This window comes from Mauremys reevesii, linkage group 21, assembly GCF_016161935.1.
Source record: "Mauremys reevesii isolate NIE-2019 linkage group 21, ASM1616193v1, whole genome shotgun sequence".
In the NCBI taxonomy this organism is placed as follows: Eukaryota; Metazoa; Chordata; order Testudines; family Geoemydidae; genus Mauremys; species Mauremys reevesii.
The window spans coordinates 9014118-9032974 of record NC_052643.1 but is presented as its reverse complement, the minus strand read 5'-3'; the positions used below and the strand labels follow the sequence as shown (position 1 = coordinate 9032974).

At 42.8% G+C, this 18857-nt stretch overlaps 1 protein-coding gene across 2 annotated transcripts in view; it reads right to left on the bottom strand.

Moving 5' to 3' along the window:
• Nucleotides 1–18857, bottom strand: part of MTOR (mechanistic target of rapamycin kinase) — a 101097-nt gene that overhangs the window by 4385 nt on the left and 77855 nt on the right. For both annotated transcript variants that reach the window (XM_039509591.1, XM_039509593.1), the window contains 17 exons: nucleotides 14994–15109; nucleotides 13345–13462; nucleotides 12506–12712; nucleotides 11864–11964; nucleotides 11532–11628; nucleotides 10702–10800; nucleotides 9831–9953; nucleotides 8964–9146; nucleotides 7788–7922; nucleotides 7342–7516; nucleotides 6108–6243; nucleotides 5143–5290; nucleotides 4257–4379; nucleotides 3812–3894; nucleotides 2174–2246; nucleotides 1067–1141; nucleotides 392–527 (listed from right to left, as the gene is read on the bottom strand). In XM_039509591.1, the coding sequence (XP_039365525.1) occupies nucleotides 392–527; nucleotides 1067–1141; nucleotides 2174–2246; nucleotides 3812–3894; nucleotides 4257–4379; nucleotides 5143–5290; nucleotides 6108–6243; nucleotides 7342–7516; nucleotides 7788–7922; nucleotides 8964–9146; nucleotides 9831–9953; nucleotides 10702–10800; nucleotides 11532–11628; nucleotides 11864–11964; nucleotides 12506–12712; nucleotides 13345–13462; nucleotides 14994–15109 (2128 nt within the window). The remainder of the gene's footprint in view (nucleotides 1–391; nucleotides 528–1066; nucleotides 1142–2173; nucleotides 2247–3811; nucleotides 3895–4256; nucleotides 4380–5142; nucleotides 5291–6107; nucleotides 6244–7341; nucleotides 7517–7787; nucleotides 7923–8963; nucleotides 9147–9830; nucleotides 9954–10701; nucleotides 10801–11531; nucleotides 11629–11863; nucleotides 11965–12505; nucleotides 12713–13344; nucleotides 13463–14993; nucleotides 15110–18857) is intronic.

The window sequence follows — 18857 nt, the reverse complement described above, 5'->3', positions numbered from 1 at the left end:
TCAAACTGAATCAGACTTCCTCTGAATGACACAGGGTTAAGTGTCCTGATGCTTCAGGCAAACTAACAACTGCAGATAATGTGTGTGTGGGGGGGCTTTTCAAAATAAAGATGTTGACAAATCATTCAAAAGCACTCCAGTAATTTTGTTTTTAATTTAGTTTCACCTCTCCCTTTAAGGGCAAATGGGATTTCATCTCTGTGTTTCTTTATTTTAGGACTCTTGAACATAGTCTTGTTAACCTTAGTGTCTGTGCATAGACTGCAGATTTAAACCACCAAGGCCTGAGTTTGAAGACATTTGATTTTGTGCTCCTGAATGTCTTACATTTATACAGTTTACTCTGATTTACTTCTCTCCCCTGCTCTGACTGTTTCCCCAAATAACTTACTGTCCATCAGCCTCCAGTTCAGTAAGGGGTCATAGACAAAGGCCTCTAGCACAGCCATGACACTGTCTTTATGTTCTCGCAGGACTTCCATCACAGTGTGACAGGTGATTCTATAGTTACCATCTAGGCCAGTCACCTTCAGAAGAGAAAGAACTGACTCAACGATGGTGCTCCTTTTACCTTCTGACTCCAGCCCTAATCATTCCCATGGCAGGACATGCCTGTGTCTTGACCAGAATCCCCTTACACCATGTTCCATTTATTAAAAGAAGCTACAGGTTCATTACAAGTTTAAGAGGCCCCATTACTCTGATTTACTGCCCGCTGGTGACATGGAAATGAGGTCCAGGTGACACTCATCTTGAAGCCCTGTGCTACTGGACTGTGTTTGGTTCATGGCCAATATTTGGGATGAGGAAATATGGAGAGGCCCGGGAAATTGCAGGACCGTGTTTCCTTTTAATCAATGAAGAATTGTTTTCATATTGTAAAGGTCACATGGGAAATTTATTTAAAGGAAAATGCAGGTGAAATATTAGCACCTCGGCTCCTTATGGAATTGGGGAGAGTCACCTACAGTAGAACACACATGGATAGCTGGGGAACCGCTGACACCTTCTTAGGAACAGTCCCCTTTCTGTCCTATTAGAAAGGTAGCTGCTAACTCCCACCTACCTCCATAGCATTTGTCAACATCCTTGTAAGTCTAAATGGAATCTTCTCAGGGAACTTCTCTCTTGTCATTGCAACCTGAATACACAATAGAAGAGAATCAGTTAACTAACACACTAACTTTGCAGATATTCCTTGAAAAAGCAGTTTGTTAATAAGTAAGGGCCTGGGCTTGCCTGCTAGAACTCTGAAAGTTGTGGGTATAAAAAGGAAAGAAATGTGTGGAGAGGAACCAAAATGATAAAAGGTTTAGAAAGCCTGACCTATGAGGAAAGGTTAAAAAAACTGGCTATGTTTAGTCTTGAGAAAATACAACTGAGAGGGACCTGATAACAGTCTTCAAATATGTGAAGGGTTGTTATAAAGAGGACTGTGATCAATTGTTCTCCGTATCATCTGAAGGTAGGACAAGAAGTTAATGGGCTTAATCTGCCAGCAGGGAGATTTAGGTTAGCTATTAGGAAAAACTTTCTAGCCATAAGGATAGTTAGTGCTAGAATAGGCCTCCAAGGGAGGTTGTGAAATCCCAATCTTTGGAGGTTTCTAAGAACAGGTTGGACAAATACCTATCAGGTATGGTCTAGGTTTATTTGATCCTGTCTCTGTGCAGGGGGATGGACTTGATGACTTCTCAAGGTCTCTTCCAGCCCTACTTTTCTATGATTCCGTAGTTATTGGAATTTTTTTTGAGGGAAGCTGTAAACATGACTAGATAAAGAACGTAAGAATCAAACTAAGAGTCTGTGCCCGTCTGTTGGTACAGAGTAATGTACTCTATATTTCAATTACAAATTGGTGTAAAGATTTATGTGAAAACCACTACTGATACTTAGCACTCAATGTTTGTAAAACAATTATATAACTAATCTCAACATTCCGGTGAGGTAGGTGTGCATTCTCTCCATTTTACTGACAGGTAAAGTGAGGCACAGAGTAGTTAAGTGACATGCCACAAGACCACACTGAAAGTCAGTGTCAGAGCTAAAATAAGAACTCAGGAGTTCCTGGATCCTAGTTCTGCCTTTGCTATACTAGATAACAGGGTCTTTCTGAAATATAAAAATAAACACTTTTTTAAAAAAACAACACATTTTTTGTACAAAAGCTCACCTCAAAACAGTCCCCAAAGTCAATATGCAGGATCTTTCCACTCAGCCTGTCTAGCATCAGGTTGGAAGGGTGTCTTTGTGGAAGGAACAGGAGAGAAGCCAGAGTGACAGATCATTAGAGAGTTATAGAAAAATGTATCAAAAAGTAAATCATGGCTTTGGGTCTAGGATGACATTGATCTTTGCAAGTCAGAAGGCAGCTAATGATTGGAGACCTCTGATCAGGAAGCTATCATGATAAATAGCTTTCCCGAAGCACTTCCCTCATGGTGTGATTAGATTCTGTAATTACAACTCAAGAGTTATCAGAAATCCTCTTGTTTTTGAAGATAAATGTCCTATTAGACCAGACGCACCACTATATTTTTGGATATGCACATTTTGTGTTATATTCCTTTTATATTTAGGGTTGATATTCCACTAATTTTATGACGACTGTACATTTTTACAGCACAGGGAAATTTAACGAGCATATTGCAAGTAAAGAGAGGAAAACAGGCTATCAGAGGCAGTCTTAGACTAGAAAGATGCTGGGTGATATAGTACTGTCTTTTATGCTGCTGCATTTCAGTTTTTATTTTAACCCTCAAGTTTCACAGGCTTATGACTTAATTATCAAAAATTCTAAGCTCAAAAGCAAATGATTTTATTACAAAAATGTTGCAGAAAGGTTTGGTTGTTATGTTACAGACCTCTAGTATAAAAATACCGGTTTCAGATGGATTTTCAAAGGAGTTATTAGGGCCTACTGGGACCGTAATCCACAAACTAAATCCAAAGTTTAGATCATCTTTGACTGGTTCATTGTAGTCTTCCATTGACATACATATTTAAGTGACATACCAATATGCATTTGAACAACAGACTAGTATGAGGAAAATAATGTGTGTTTTAAATATTATCTACATATTTAATCATATACTTCCTAGGTAATCTTTATGGACAAGAAAATCAGAATTAAGTGATACAAAGGAAATTGTATTAAAGACCTCACTAAAAACCCATTAATATCAAGCTCCTGTTTTTTACCCAGATAAGATGCCCCAAGGGAAAGAGACTGATGATGCTGTGTAAAAGTTGTGATGGCAGCAGTGAGCTGCACTTCCTGTAGCAGCTGTGATACAAGATATACTTAGGTTACCTCTTTAAAAAGGAAATATTGAGTGCTGTCAGTATGAATGCTCGCTATCTACCAAGCACTGCACAAACAGTCATTTATCCTCCCAGAGTAACAACACTGGGAGGTTCTCTCTTTCTGCCACATGGGGTACCAGGTTAAGTGATTTATTCAAGGCCACTCAGTGAGTGAGTGGTAGGTCTGGAATTAAAACTCTCAGCTCCTTAGTTTTGCGCTTATTCCTCTCAACCACACTGCCTCTTGTAAGAGAAGACATTCATGTAGTGCAATCAAGAGACATACAAACCCTAGGGCCTGATCCTGGAGCACTGACGTTAATTGGAGTAGTGGCAGGCCCTGAAAGATATCATTTGGAGTTTGGAATAGCCAAGATGAAAGTAGTTATCACAACAGAATATCCAGGGAATGAGCTGATGGGAGCATGACAACTATTTCAGAATGGAATCTATAAATCCTCGTTAGCTGCACTTATTTCAAAGAAACTATTCCAATTTCACTTACCTGTCCCCAAGGCCCAAAATGTACCCAACCATTGACATCACAGCTAGTGAGCGGGTGTAATTAGTTCTTCTGTCAAACCACACCTGAAAAATAAGAGATGAAACGAAACAGTTCTGTTTAAACTGGGTGTGCCTCAAACAAATTCAGAAAATGCATACAAGGCACAGGCACTGAGCAGGTTAATTATGCTAATTCAGTTTACATTTCACCATTTTAATTTCTCTAACAGTAAATTAAATCTTAAGTCTTTCATCCATGAATTCTTTATCATCATATACAAAATACATCATATGCAGCTCTTGGGGATCAAGGGAATAATCTTCATTCAGTTGTGTACCTATAAACACAGACTTGCATTTACATGCTGCAAACACTCTGTTCACAGAGAGGGCACCATATTTAGCTGTCTGCAAGAGTCATCAGTAGAGACTGAAGGTGAATGTACCTCGGAGCTGGGACTTTTTAGCCACAGCAGTTTGGCAAGATCATCACCGGCAGTATTATTGACAGCATGTTCAAACACCTCCACTTTCTGCATCAAAGTCAGGTGGTCGTAGTCTGGAGCCATCTGAAATAGAGAAATGTCGTTCAGCAGCCACCAAGTTTTTCATAACAATTCTGAAACAGCTGCAATACAAGGAATGTGTCAATCTCTACTAATTTAAGAGTAAAACTATGAGAAAACGATTAAATTAATTGCTCTGCAGCACAAACCAATTTATTTTCAGCAAACTCAGCCAAAAGAACTGTTCTGAAATGCAATACCACACGGTGTGGCCACAAACATTCCAACAGCTACTTTTATTGTTTAAAAAAGAGCTGAGAGAGAATTTTAGTTCTGGAGTAAGATTTAGTCTTCTGGGTTATGATACCCACTCTGTTTACTGACAGAACCAGCAGTACAAGCTTCCCTCTGCTTCCCCCACCAATGTGCAATTTTCATAGCTCATTAAATTTTTGGGCTCTGCTTATGCTAGTAAATATCAGCTGCTGTGGCACTCTTCTTGATATGGACACATCTGCTAGGAACCAGACTGATCTCTACCAACCTCATTTTAGCTGTAAGACAGTAAGAACTTGTGGTCACTATCAACATGGCAAGTGAGAGGTGAATAGCTCCACCGCCTATCACTAATTTATGAGTGCTTTGGAATATTCTCGCATTTTTATTTTATATTAGTGCACAGTTATTAAAGTAATTTTAATACAAAAAGGGATCAAAAGACAGGTAAATAAATGGGAACAAAAGAGCCTGACCCATTGCTTTCACTCTCAGAGGGATATTAGAGATCTAACAGAACAGCTAATTGTGTGCCAGTCTCGCCCTTTACCCGCAGCATGATGCGATGTTCAATATTGAGAAGGATCTTTTTCTTCTCCCTGTAGTCTCGGATGAGCGCGTGCAGAGTGTCACAGTGGGGAACCCAGCCAATCAGGCCAGAGTTTGTAGAGAGTGGAATAACGGCGTATCTCTGGATGCTAGGGGGAGAGAGAGGAAAAAAAAAAATCACAGCTCAAATTGCTGGACATTAGGAATTGGTGTATTTCATGATGTTCAAAATCTACCGGTCTAGAGCAACCCACCACCTAAATCTGGGGAATGTGATGTATCCAATTCATTACTTTATCACCCAGTCTTTTTTCAAATTAACTGGAGAACCCTTCTTGATAGAGTACTACTGTTTACCCTTAAGAATTATTTTAAGGTGTTTATGTTAAGCTCATTGACCGCTCACTTTCTGGAGCTCTGGGGGTAAGTGACCCACAACATTCTATTAACTGCAGATGGCATTCTGCTTGATGTGTGCTCACATGTGAAACACAAGGGTGCAGAAATACTGTCAGTGGCTACTTAAAATGAGCACCAGTGTGAGTATGCAGTGGCTATTTTAAAATCTTCTTGTCAAGAATTCACCATTTCACAAGATTATTTGTACCTCCCAAAGTAGGATTATAAACTACATTACAATTCAACAAAACAGTCACTGGACTCTAGTAAGCCAGCAAGGTTATTAATGCTCTAAGGCTCCAGAGCCAATAACAGAAATGCCTTGAATTGCAATCATCTTGAAGATGATGAAACTCCAACGAAAGGGGTTTATTTAAAACAAAAACAAACATAACCCCCCCCATCTCCTTTTGACATACATTATCTCCAGCTATTAGTTACATAAATGTTGCATTTTGTTTTCTGTGTTATTGGATTTTCTGTTTCTTCATCAGCTAGCAGAAAGTGTAGTGGCGTTAAGTGCATCAGCATTAATGCATTAGAAGATCCTATATTTGCTCCAAATACCTGAGGTTTTTACGCAGAGATGTCGGGTCATTGGCCAGCAGAGTGTTGACTAGTCCAAAGAGCTGCATCACTCTTTCATCCTGGCGAAGGTCCTCATGGCCCTTCAGAAGGAATACAAACTCATGCCCGTTGCTTCCTGTAAGAGAAGATACGGGGCGTGGTGAGGCGGAGTGCAGTATCTTACATGAACCATCAGATGAAGTCTGAATCACATTAAATAGGACAGAATGACAGCAAGATTCAGAATATTAGGTAGATATATTTTATAAATAACTTCCTTCTGAGGGTAGAAATTCACTTGTTAAGGAATAATGCAACAAAACAAGTCCTGATTTCTTGAATAAATGGTTGGTATTCATTAAAGAAAGATCACAAAGACTCCACTCTTCAGAAGGAGATGCAATACTAAGATAAATAAAACAACAGGACACTGACATGACAAAATGCACAAAAGCTCTACTGCTTTCTTGCAGTTGTGAATCGTGTTGTCACTTTTGGCATCTCTCTCCACACTCATGCACTCTCAAGCTCCCCGGCACTGTGTTCGGCCCTTCATATACATTATAAATCTAATCCTACTCCAGACCTCCACCCGCTTTCTTGGTCTGCGTATCCCTCTTCCTTTAGTTCCTTTTGCTCTTCCAAACTGTGTAGCCAAAGGAACTAAACTGGTAGCCTAAACATCAGCCTTATAACATTACCCCCTGCAGCCATGGATTTGACTCCTGTCAAAGTCAATATAGCCCTTCACTCTGCTGGGTTAGAGGAGTTGAATACAATGCATTTTACTAAATGTTTTTTCAGACAGAACATAGAAATCCAACAGCCTGTTTGTTCTGAACATAAAATCAAAGATATTATGCTGATTATATAATTTCCCTTCCTTTCCACGATTGCGTAGCATGCCATGGGCCAGTTGGCTGACAGCCTCCATCCCAAAGATGGCTATGGGTCAGTGTCACTTTAGCTATGTAGCTGAAGGACTCTGGGATGCAAGACACTCTATACAAGTTATTTCCATTACCCTCCAGTTCCATGCTTGTTTCTTGATGAGGAGCTAGGGAGAGAGTACATGTTGATATTTCCAGGAATAGGAAAGTAGGGTAATCTGAGCAGCTGGCCTGTCCTGAAAATCATTTACAGAAAATGAAAAATCCGCTTTCTAAAGGGACTAGAGTGAAGACTTTCTTGAAAAAGTATACGGTCTGAGCTAAACTCAACTTGCACTTCTCACCCATTAATGTCAATTTCCTGGGCCTCTGCTTGGACGTGATGACTTGCAGCGATGGTGCAATGGATTGAATGCGGATGATCGGCTGGTTGGGATCATATGTTCCTGGCACCGCTAATTCCAAATCCCGGCACATGAGGAGTTTTGGTGACACATACTGTAGTTCTAAGGACGTGAGCTGCCAGCAAGAAACAAACAAACAAAACCAGAGTTTTATATACGTCTATGTGTCTATTTAATACCACTGAAATATAAAATAAGTTGATGTTATGGAGGGCATAGAACAGTTCAGTCAACCGTCAGTACTTCAGTTACTTGCAAAAAGCACCGCATGAGGTGCAAGCCAGCAGCAGGTATTTCTGGAATACCCTTGTTGAGTATTTTGGATAAACACACATGGGTTTTGACAGCTTACACTGTAAGACCCAGAACTCTAGCTCTCCCCCCACCTGAGGCAGCTGCTTAGAGATCCGCCTGAACACATGGTAATAGAGATCCCAGGCCTGGGTGAGGTCCTTGACATTTCCCGATTTCATGTACTTCCTGCACCATTCCTGAGCCTCCATTAAGTCTCTGCCATATGCCTGGGGAGGAAGAAGAAAAACCAACCCTTACTACAGTGGAACAAACCAAGAGTAAATAGTTCTCACTTACAAAGAGCTTCATTTATGTCATTTCAAAGTCCTGTACAAACACTAACTGTTCCCAAGCTTACAAGGCAAATCAGTGGCAGGACCAAGATTAGAACGCAGGTATTTCTGGCTGTGCTGACACTATTAGACAAAGCTGCGCCACACAGATTTCACCCCCAAAAGAAACCAGAAAAGGCAGAAATACCCTTTAATGGTGTAGCTGTGGGGCTAGAGCAACATCACAAGGTCAAATAAACTGCTATGCTGACTAGGGCGGAGTCATCTCCATCACCTGCACTAGTGATGCTGACCATGAAGCAATGTGACCATGAGGCAGAGGAAGTTACTTCAAAGGAGGAACCATTTACTCTCATGGACTGCTTTGGTGGGTATATTTTACAAAGGCCACGTAATGGCTGTCAGACACTAGACTCCATTTCTTTGATCAGATTATGCCCAGGTAGAATTAGAGTCCCCAAAGATCAAGAATGCAGAAATAAGTGTCATGGCTAAGTGATGCTTGAAGCTAGTATAAACTATCTCAAAAGCCTCACCCGTAGCTCAATTGGTGGAATAACCCCCCACCTCTGTTTCAGAGTCTAGAACTGGGTTTGAAGCATGTTCACTCCCTGAAGCACTCTTCATTCTCAACATGCTCCTCAATCTGATTGAAAGGATGCAAACAAACAGTGAGACTGTCAAAACTCCCCTCGGGGGCCTCGAATTGGGACTCTTTGGAGGTAGGCTTTACTGTACAGGAGGGCAGTCACTCTGTCGAGCTTCCACAATGAAAAACCAGAGTTATAGGAAGATTGAGAGAGAGAGATACACACACACATATATGCGCCACCCACAGCAGCCCTCCATCCAATAATAAAAAAATCCATTGCCTTTTTTACTACCTTGATAAAAGGTGCTGGGAATGTTTTTGAGGCAGGGTGTTCTGGTTTTTGGGGCGACAGGAAGCTCAGACTGCACTCTACTAGCAGATACCTGATTGAAAGACGTTTCCTTGAGGGTCTGGGGCCCACGCTCCATCATAGCATGAAGAGGCTCCAGCACCTCAAACATTCCCTTCACATTCCTCTCTCCAAAGTACAGACGGGATGCCTCTTCCAGCCCTTCATGCCACATCTCATGCCAGAGGATGGCTACACGGATCAGCTCTTCGCTCACCTGGATTAGGATAGGGAAGATAATAAATTCCTATGGGGGGAAAAAAATCGCATGGACGCAGGGAGGCTTAAAAGTACGAGACTACTTTCACCTTGAGAATGGTTTCACCTACTCCCTGCTGGTGACTACAGGATGCCACACAAACTTTTCCCAACTGTCTACTTGATAAACTTTCTCCCGTGAGTACCCTACTGGACTACTATAAACTGATTTGCTCACCTGCCAGTATGTTTGCAATCACATGAAGTTTTCCTGGTAATATATTCCTGTCTTTCAGTTATTCATCAAGAATTTAGCAATCAAGATAAACCGACCCTTCCCCAGAAACAAGTCAGACTTGGGGTGTTCTGTTTCCCTTTCTCATTAAATTAACATTTCTCTTTATGGGGCCAATGATTCCCTTTCCCCATTCTCCTCACCTCCCAGGTTCATCTGTGACAAACATCACAATCCCAATATTTAAAGTTTATGGTCCCATCACACTAGAAAGTTTCCTGGAGACTGTGTATTCTAACACTATCATTCCTTCCCCATGAATTAATCATACTCAGAATCAACTAACCAGCATTTTTCTTTGGTTTAATGGGAGAGAATATTGCTACAAGAACAGACCAAAAAACCTTAATATGGCTGGTGCATCAGTCCCTGGAATGATTCTTTATTGCCCATATACACAGCACTCACCATCATTGCTTGCTGTACCAGAGTGTTACTGTGCTCACACATGTTTTTCAGGATCTTATTGGCAGCATTGTGGCGTGCAGTTGTGGTGGACTTAGAGGCTACAGTCAAGGGGTAGATCAAAGCCTATGACAGACATCACACAGTAATAAACAGGAGCTGCAGAGATCAAGAGACTAACAAGACTAAAACAAAATAAAATAAAGTCCAAGCACGTAGAAACCAGGTGACAAACCTGCTTCAATACTAGTCTACTAAGAATTTTGTGGCAAAAAAAGTAACTCCCTTATTGAAATGGATAACTGAAGGATTAACACATTTGTTTTTCCACCAGAAAGTCCCACTATCTGAAATGCTTGGATTTTCACTGATCGGGTAGCAGGGTAATTCCAGTGGTGATGAACTAGTGCCAAACTGATAGAGGAACAGAAAATTCTTCTCCCCAGCATGCTGGGACAGATTCTCTACACCAAGGTAGGAAATGCAGCTAGTGTTTTAGCAGCAGCTACTGTACAATAACAATTACTTTATGGAGTTAAATTTAAGGAATCAATTTTCACCATCAGGTGTCCCAACAGACAGAGAGGACTTTAAATTCTGTCTGGTCTCAATGCTGCATGTTTCATCTGCCCCTCATTTCTATCTTTCCTGTGAGGGGGCTGAGGGAAAAAATCTTTCAGGGGAATGAGTAAAGCTATTCAGGAGAAGTAGCAGTAATAAAGCTTGTCTGATATAAACTATAACCATTCCTGTGCCAGGATCTGACCCTTACACCTTCACTCCCTAGTCATTTTCATTATAGACATCTAATAGAATAAGGAAGCTTTACTTGACCAAGAATCTATTGAGAATCTTCCTCAGGGCCACAGCTTACCTGCGGGTGATATCTTCCAATATCTGTGAGGAGCTGGTGAATAAGGCGCCCCACTAAAGGCCGAGGGGTATCGATTCTTGCAATGAGCTGAGGGATCACCTGATAGCAAAGGTGAGAAAATAAAGATCCCAGTCACACTCGCATGTATAGTTCACAAGCTGCTCGGTCCAACCACTCTCACCAGAGTCCTCAAAGGCTCTGTTTGTCCACCGCAAAGTAGCCAGAGATCCCAGCATGCATTCTACAAACTAGACAGAGAATACAGAGATCCAAAAGGTGATGTCAGAGGTACAGAACAGCTATGTGACTATCATGTGCAACCAGTCTCTTGTGGTAGATGTTAATTCCTGCACACAGTGGTGGATGATACTCCCCGTGCAAACTGTTGCAGGCTTCTCCCACATCTTGAACAAGGGTAAATGTAAAGTAAATAAAAAGTGGAGCCTCTTGTATGAAGTACAGTCTATACAGCCATCCTGAAACGGACTGAGAGTCTGGATTACAGAAGAGTAGCACAGCAGGGTTTCACATCCCATTGTCATTACTGCATGTTATCTCTAACTTTAAAATCCCTCATCCTTTCTCCTTCTCTGGCACTAATCAGATCAGACAGGCATCCAGGCATGCTGCTCCAGTGTCTGTGCAAGGTGCTTATTAAAAGATTTACAATTCCTACTGTGAGCAAGCACCCTGCTCTCATCAAGTCACATACAGAGGTTCCTTTGGCAGGGTGCCATTTGGGATATTACAGTAATTGAAATTCCAAAGCGCTAGGTAAGAACAAAGTTAGGTAAGAAGTGGAATCTGCCCCAGCCCCTCCTACTCCTTACCTGCAGCCAGGTGTCTATTTGGATTGCCTTGACCCCTTCAACCAGAGCTTCATTGACATCAGGCCAGTGACCATAGTCAAACCATAGAGTAAGGACCCTGAAGAAAGAAAAACAGGACATCCCATTGTCTTGTTTTCAGAACCTACAGCAATCTCTCCTTCCCCAAAACCCAGAACATGTGGTTATAAACAAGCTTGGACTGAGTGTTCAGTCTTTGATTTGTTTAGCTGTACGTGAAGAGAGCAGGAACATGTTACAGGGAGCCCTAAAGTGAGTGAGTTCTGTATATCACTAGCAGCTTGATTTTGTTTGGTGTGTGCTTTACTAGGTACCTGAGAGTGTCCTGTAGATTGTTGCCTCGAGACAGAGAGATAGAGCGGAAGAAACCCTGGACAGCAGGGACTGTATACAGCAAGAGGGTCTTGGACAAATCCTGTGGGAATGAAAATAGCTGCCTTAGTTCTACAAAAGCATCTGAGGTGAAGGATGTAGTATCAGCGGGAAGGCTGCAGGAAATGGAGTGTAAACTGAACATGTCTCTCTCGGCTTGCAGGCTGCCTTCATGAATTCTGAGCAGAGGGGAGGGAACAAATATATGCAGGCATGCATATGATTCACACCAACCCTGACTCTAGCCCTCACCCCCTCAGGACATATTCAGATACTCCAGCACCCAATACTCTATACTTAAGTCCACACCTACTTCCCACCCTTGCAGCGAACACAGGTACTCCCTGTTCTTTCCTCCCCACCTCCCCTGCAGCGCGGCAGCAGCTAGGGTTCTTCTTATACATGAATTTATGGGCAAAAATGATAAAACACTAAGAACTACTAAAACTTTCTGCTTCAAATTATACCTCCTACAATGTGTGTCATTAGAGTCTTCTCAGAAAGGAAAGTCGCATGATATGCCTTTGAATCAATTCACCCACCAAGCGGCGCCACTCATCCCCAGCAGGCAGGGAGGGCCGTACCTCAGTGACTTTCTTTTGCACAGGAGATGGAATGGGACTGTTCTCTGTGCTCTCTGCCTCGCTGTCGCTGTTGCTGCCCTCCGTGTTGGCGCTGGTGATGCTGGCTCCACTGGCATGACGCAGTTTCTTCTTCTCATCTCTGGCCTGGTTCTGATGTTTGTAGTGAAGCACAGCCTCAAAGTTCATCACTGCCCAGGCGTGCCAGGCCTGCCGATGGGGGAGCAGAATATCAACAGGAATCCCAGGAACGATGAAGCCTCTACACCGCCCCCACTTTCTAGTGATTAAAGGATCCCTGCTGCAGCAAAATTAAATTAGGCCTCCCTTCCCCCATCTAGCTCGTTGAAAGACAAGAGGAAATAAAATATAAGGAGAGGACAATGAGGTAGAGACAGAAGGGTACGTGGTGAGGAGCAGGCTGCCAAGGGGATATCTGGTCTCAAATGTGTAGGAACACTTTTAGTTCTCAAAGGAGCTTCTGGCTTCACAGTGGAAATCCTATAGAATTACAAGACATTGTGGAGCAAGTTTAAACACTTCCCCATACATTAATTCCCCCCCTTGACCTAAGCAGCCATAATTAACCCACAAGAGAGAAGTTCTCAAATGTGACAGCATGGGTTGAACTGCAGTCCCGTTCCACTGGTCAGCAAACATCAGCGGTTGCATTTTGACCTGAGCTGCAGGGTCACTTCCACTGGGATCAGTGATATACCAGTGTCTAACCTAGTTTAAGAGGGCAGAAGTTATATGGGCCGCACAAGGCTGTGTTGTATTTTGGGATACAGGACTCCTTGTATTGCCTCCACGGGTTAGTACTGAGTTCTCTCCTCGGCTACCTTGTACCAGTTGCCGTCGTGCTCGGTTGAGGCACTGTAGTACTGCAGGACTTTGGGGATAGTGCTTTCATTGATGCCTTGCAGATTAAGCTGCCACTCGCCCAGTTTCAGGAAACACCTGAAAAAGCCAGGGAAATTAAGAACCCGAAAACAGAACAAACACTACGAAATCAGACTGCGCCTCAGTATACCCAATTATAAGATGAGGATAATAAGTGTCCCACAGGGGCATCGGGAGGCTTAATGAATGTTCATAAAACGTTCTGAAATCCTCATATGAAAATCACAATACAGGGACACTGTCACTATATGAGGTGCCTGACATAACGTACTGAGTGGCCACAGACAAAAGCATCACATAAACCGCCCACCGCCAGCAGGCCCTGAGGGAATGCACTATGAAAACCAGTCACTAAGGTGCATGGAGACTAGTCTTGGCCAGAGCCAAAAATCATTGTTCACTCCTGCCCCGAAGACAGGAAATAAAATATGTTCATTGCAACAGGAGGGATGCTCTGAGAGGTTTAATGCTTAGTTCCCTCAGGAAGCTTTAAGTGCCACAATAATGCAGCCCAGTCCTTTCTACCTGTTTCAATTTTCAATGAGTGTTACAAAGGAAAAATTAAGTGCTGAACTCATCAGCACTTGCCTTTCAAGCTGGATCATTACAGGTGGCCTAGGAAGAGAATGGCTGTTATAAAACTCTCATTCTGGAAAGAATATATAGTTAAGAAAAAATAAAGGTCCTTTTTAAAGTTCCATTCAGCAGTAAAACATCATCATCTTTTGATCATTCAGTTTCTTACTCGAACAGGAAATGATAAAATCTAAGAACTCAGAAGGGAAACTGACATTTTTACTAGACGTATTTTTAACGTAACTCTATTTTTTAAGAGGCTACCTCAAGCTGGGCACCCGGTTGCCAGGAGCACAGCTGCATCAAGTGCCTGAGCTGCCAGAAGCCTGGATGCGCCAGGCTGAGCTAGCCATGTGGAAGTGTTTCTTTACTGCTAACTGGAACCCCCCAAAACCAAAGAATTAGTCATGCTGGGGTCTCTGGCTTCTTCAATCAATCAGCCACACAGCAGGAAAAATACAACCAGCTGCCTGAGACAAACACAAGCTCGCTTAAATGATGTCTCAGTGTCATTAACCAATGTCATTCAGCATTCTGAATTTGCAGAAGGTTTAGCTGCTGAAATTACACACTGGACAGGCATGCAGGGCCGGCTCCAGGGTTTTTGCCGCCCCAAGCAGCAAAAAGAAAAAAAAAAAAAAGAAAATAGCCGCGATCACAATCTGCAGCTCTACCGCTGCCGCTTCAGTCTTCGGCGGCAATTTGGCGGCTGGTCCTTTGCTCCGAGAGGGAGTGAGGGACCCGCCACTGAATTGCCGCCGAAGACCCAGACGTGCCGCCCGTCACCGTTGGCCGCCCCCAAGCAGCTGCTTGCTGGGCTGGTGCCTGGAGCCGGCTCTGCAGGCATGTGACATAACACAACCAGCCTCTATCAGCTAAATGAAGACAACTCTGGCCCTCCCCATTCTAAGAGGAATTACTGTTCATGTATTTTCTGTAAGGATTCTGCAACCTCAGAATCTGTGCTGGTGGCAATAACCAGGCACTGGACCTCAAAGGACACCGTACTAACCGTGCCATGAGTTTGTGGAGTTCCTGCTTGTGCTGTTGGTCTTCGGTTGCGATGGCATGCTGTGCTTGTTGCTGCATTGTCTGCACAAAGTGCTGCATATGTTGGAAGGCATCGATCTGCAATTGGATGTCGACGGTATGAATGTACAGGTTAAATACAGCTTCACAAGGGGGAAGGTGATCTATTGGAAATACAGGTATTTCTGGGAGCCAAAGCAGATCTTAATTTTCCCCTCAATGCCCTCTAACCATTTACACCCATATGGAGTAACTTTGCTTTATATGATGGATGTATAAATGGATTTATTTTATGTTCTTTCATGGCACCTATCAGTCTTTACCATGCATGAATTCTGAATCACCACCTCACAAATCTGGCAACTGAACTGCTACTCAGGACTTATCTTCAGTGGACTCGCCTTCAGCTCATACATTCAGCCAAAAGCCTGGCTGTAGAGACATGCCCTAGCACTGTGCTCTTCAGGCCAACAAAACCTGGCTCTGGCGACTTGACAAAGTCAACTCTACAAATGAGAACCTTTGACTGAGAAGTGTCTACTGCTGGGCCTGGAAAATGTGATCCTAGGAATCAAACAAAAACCTCTCAGCTGATTTGCCATAGGACATTGGGGCAGGTCCCAGATTATCCAGGACTTCAATGAATGTAACCAGCACCCTGAAATTCACTTGGAAGCAAAGAGATGGCAAATGCAGAGCACACATTCTTACATAATCTGGTGGCCCACCAAATTTAGGAGGGATTTTGCCATCTGTAAATATGTCAAAATGGCAAGCAGATTGATGGTACCAGAGATTACGGGAAGCCCCTCTAGAACACACTTTGCAGGAGAACACTGGTTTGAGGAAAAACTGCCTCAGGAAACTTGCAGCTTCTTGGGCTTCCCTCTTCTCCCCTCAGACTCCAGGCCTGGCCCACAGTGCCAGTCCTGAAGTATTTTAGATCTTTAACTAGTTGAAAGGTCCAGATTTGTCTGCAGGTTGTTTTGGAAGCCTCATGGAACAGCACATGGCTCTTTTTCTGATGGGTTAGAGAGAGTTCAGTGCGGAAGCAGCTCCTGATAGCAAGATTTGGGAAAAAATCCTTTCAACACAATGAAAAAAAATTAAAAGCAAGAAAAATTGAAGTTAAATGTCCAAAGAGGCGTCTGCGCTCCACTGGAAGCCCTTGAAATCTAAAAGGTCACTTCAGGTCAGGAACTGCACAATGTGCTATTAAGAGGCCAATTTGTTTCTCTTCTGTCAATGGGAATGAGCATTTTTCTCATTAACGGAGCTATTTAAGAGGATGAGACAGGAGACACCTGAATTGGAATGACTCATCAGCTCAGTGCAAATGTCAACCTTACTTTTCAGCATGCTGAATTCAATCAACCATCAGGGGAAAAAAAGAGTTTTAACCGAGAGGCAGAACATGGAAAATTGTCATGCTGCTAATCCGAACACAGGGATAGCAGAGGGATCTTTATGTGGCTAATAAGATCCCCATCCCCATTAAGTATCTGCCAGTAAACTGGCAGTACTCTTTCGCTGAATGTAACTAAGGTTTATCTAAAATGAGTGAAGACATACTTTTAAAAACCTGATGCTCCCACCTCCCATTCCTACCCATGCCTGGCAATCTGCTTCCTCATGTCACTATACAGAATAAAACTCTTCTGCTTCAATTGACATGAATTCTAAGGCAATGTACTCCAGAGTATCAAAGTGGGCAGTTTATTTAAACAAGTGGATTTATAAATCAATGTGCAGTTTTGTAGTGGGAGGAATCTCTTTGGTCTGCAGTGGTTGGCAAAAGTCTTTGTTTGGAGAGGCTCTGTGGGTTTATTCTCTCACTACACCACATCTGTGAGAAAGTCTAATAGTAGTCGATAGGTTCAGAGTGGAAGCTCATCATCTAGACCTCATTTTGTCTTTCAGTGGATTGGGAGGTGTCAAGTTAGAAGTAGATCGCTAACAACAGAGCAAGTTTAAGGCAAGTTATGACTTATTCCAAACTTGAGCGTGGCAGGAACACTCAGCCTTCTACAACTACAGATCTGCACTAAAAGTCATACAGGGTCCCACATCGAGGTTATGTGCCTGGTCACATAACGTTCTACAACCAGCCATATGTCTGCACGCATTTTATTTCACAGATACATAATTTAAAAAAAAAACAACCACCATTCGATCACGTAGTCCATCCCCCAGCAATATAAAAATGTTCCCACATTTTCAGAGTTTTGTCCAGATAAACACAGGCATCCAAATTTTCTAGATTGCAGTCCCTGTCACATTATAACCTGGCTTCTGCTATGACAGTGCTGCAGCTCTAGCCTGCATTTCAAAAATCAAGCACTTAGATTTAAAAGGTGTGCAAAGAACCTATTTAATAGTCATGGGTCCGTGTCTCCAAGCAGAACAGAGCTCACAACCAATGCTGAACCTTACATGCAGTTCGAATACTGTCCTTGGGATGAGGTATTGCTTAAACAGCACTGTAAATATACACAGAGCTTTACAAACTAGAAACAGAGAGGCACAGCCTGCACCAAAGAGGCTATATAATGCAATAAAGAGAGAGAACAGCTCAGGTATTGGAGGGGGTGTCTCTGACTCTGTCCTCCCTTCTCCTTCAGTCTTCACTGTCTTCTTCTGTTGTGTCATACTGAAGAGCCTTGCTCTCATGACCCTGCATAATCTCGTCTCAGCTTCTTCCTGTGCTCTCATGCCCTCTTTTTCCTCTTTCATATGCCACACAATCCTTTCTCCAGCTGCTTCTCTTACTCTGTGAACACCTTCTTTCATGCTGCTCTCTACAACTGTCCCTCACATCTTGCCTACCTCTTTCTCCATCACAGATCAAGTAGAAGACTTGAAAGCATTAATCAGAGGTCCCCCTTCCCTTACATAGGCAGTCAGTGGAGAGGAGATATACCTGGAGGTATGGCAGAGAATGATACCATGAATAGAGTAGGAGACTACTCTGGTGCAAAAGTGAGTTGCACTCTGTTCTACACATAGGCAGCTCCTTCTGCTTTTTACATTTAACGGAAGGGGGGTAGGCTAAGTGCTTGCAAATGGCACGGTCCCAGAGCTGGCAAGCCCAAAGACAGAAAAACTGAAAAAGATGTGGTAGAACATTTGAGAATAAACAGAGGCTTTAATGTATATGAAAAAAAGCTAAGTCATCCAGTTTAGAGCTTACTGGATTTGAGTATGTAAACTCTCTCTGCGTTGCAATGTTAGAACATTCATCCCAGGCTCCTCACAACCAAGTTGTTCTCCCGACAAAGCCCTAGGTACTTTCCAGCTGCCTCTCGATTGGATGTTTTCATCTGTTGAATGTTTTCATCCATGCCCATCACAAAAATCTATTTTGCCTTTTCTTTATTGAGGTTGCAACTAGTTTTCTTGGGGTTTTTTTGCTGGCCATCACCGTGGGGTACATGTGTGACTGTCAGACCATGATTCCGGGGCAGCTTGTGGTGATGACAAGCTCCTTCGCTCTGTCAGCCTACAGCCCTGACCAGGGGATAGCCAGGTGGGCACAAATGGGCATGATTGGGGAGATGGCAGTTTCGGTATCCTTGTGATGGGGTGGCTGGGAGCACACCATACATCAGCAAGTAGGTAAAAACCCTGGCAAGGGCATCACACCTACCTCTGACGCTTCTTTGCGCCTCTCAGGAAACTGCTGCTGATTTATTTTGGGGACTTGAAATCAAAAGAGAGCAAATTGGGTTTAGATCCTCTGTGCTCCTTTAGGATTTTAATAAGTCTTGAAAAAGATTTTCCCAAAATAAAATGATTTATTTGCCTTTTTTTGGGTAAGATCATAACATCATCAGCTGCAGCCTGGTTT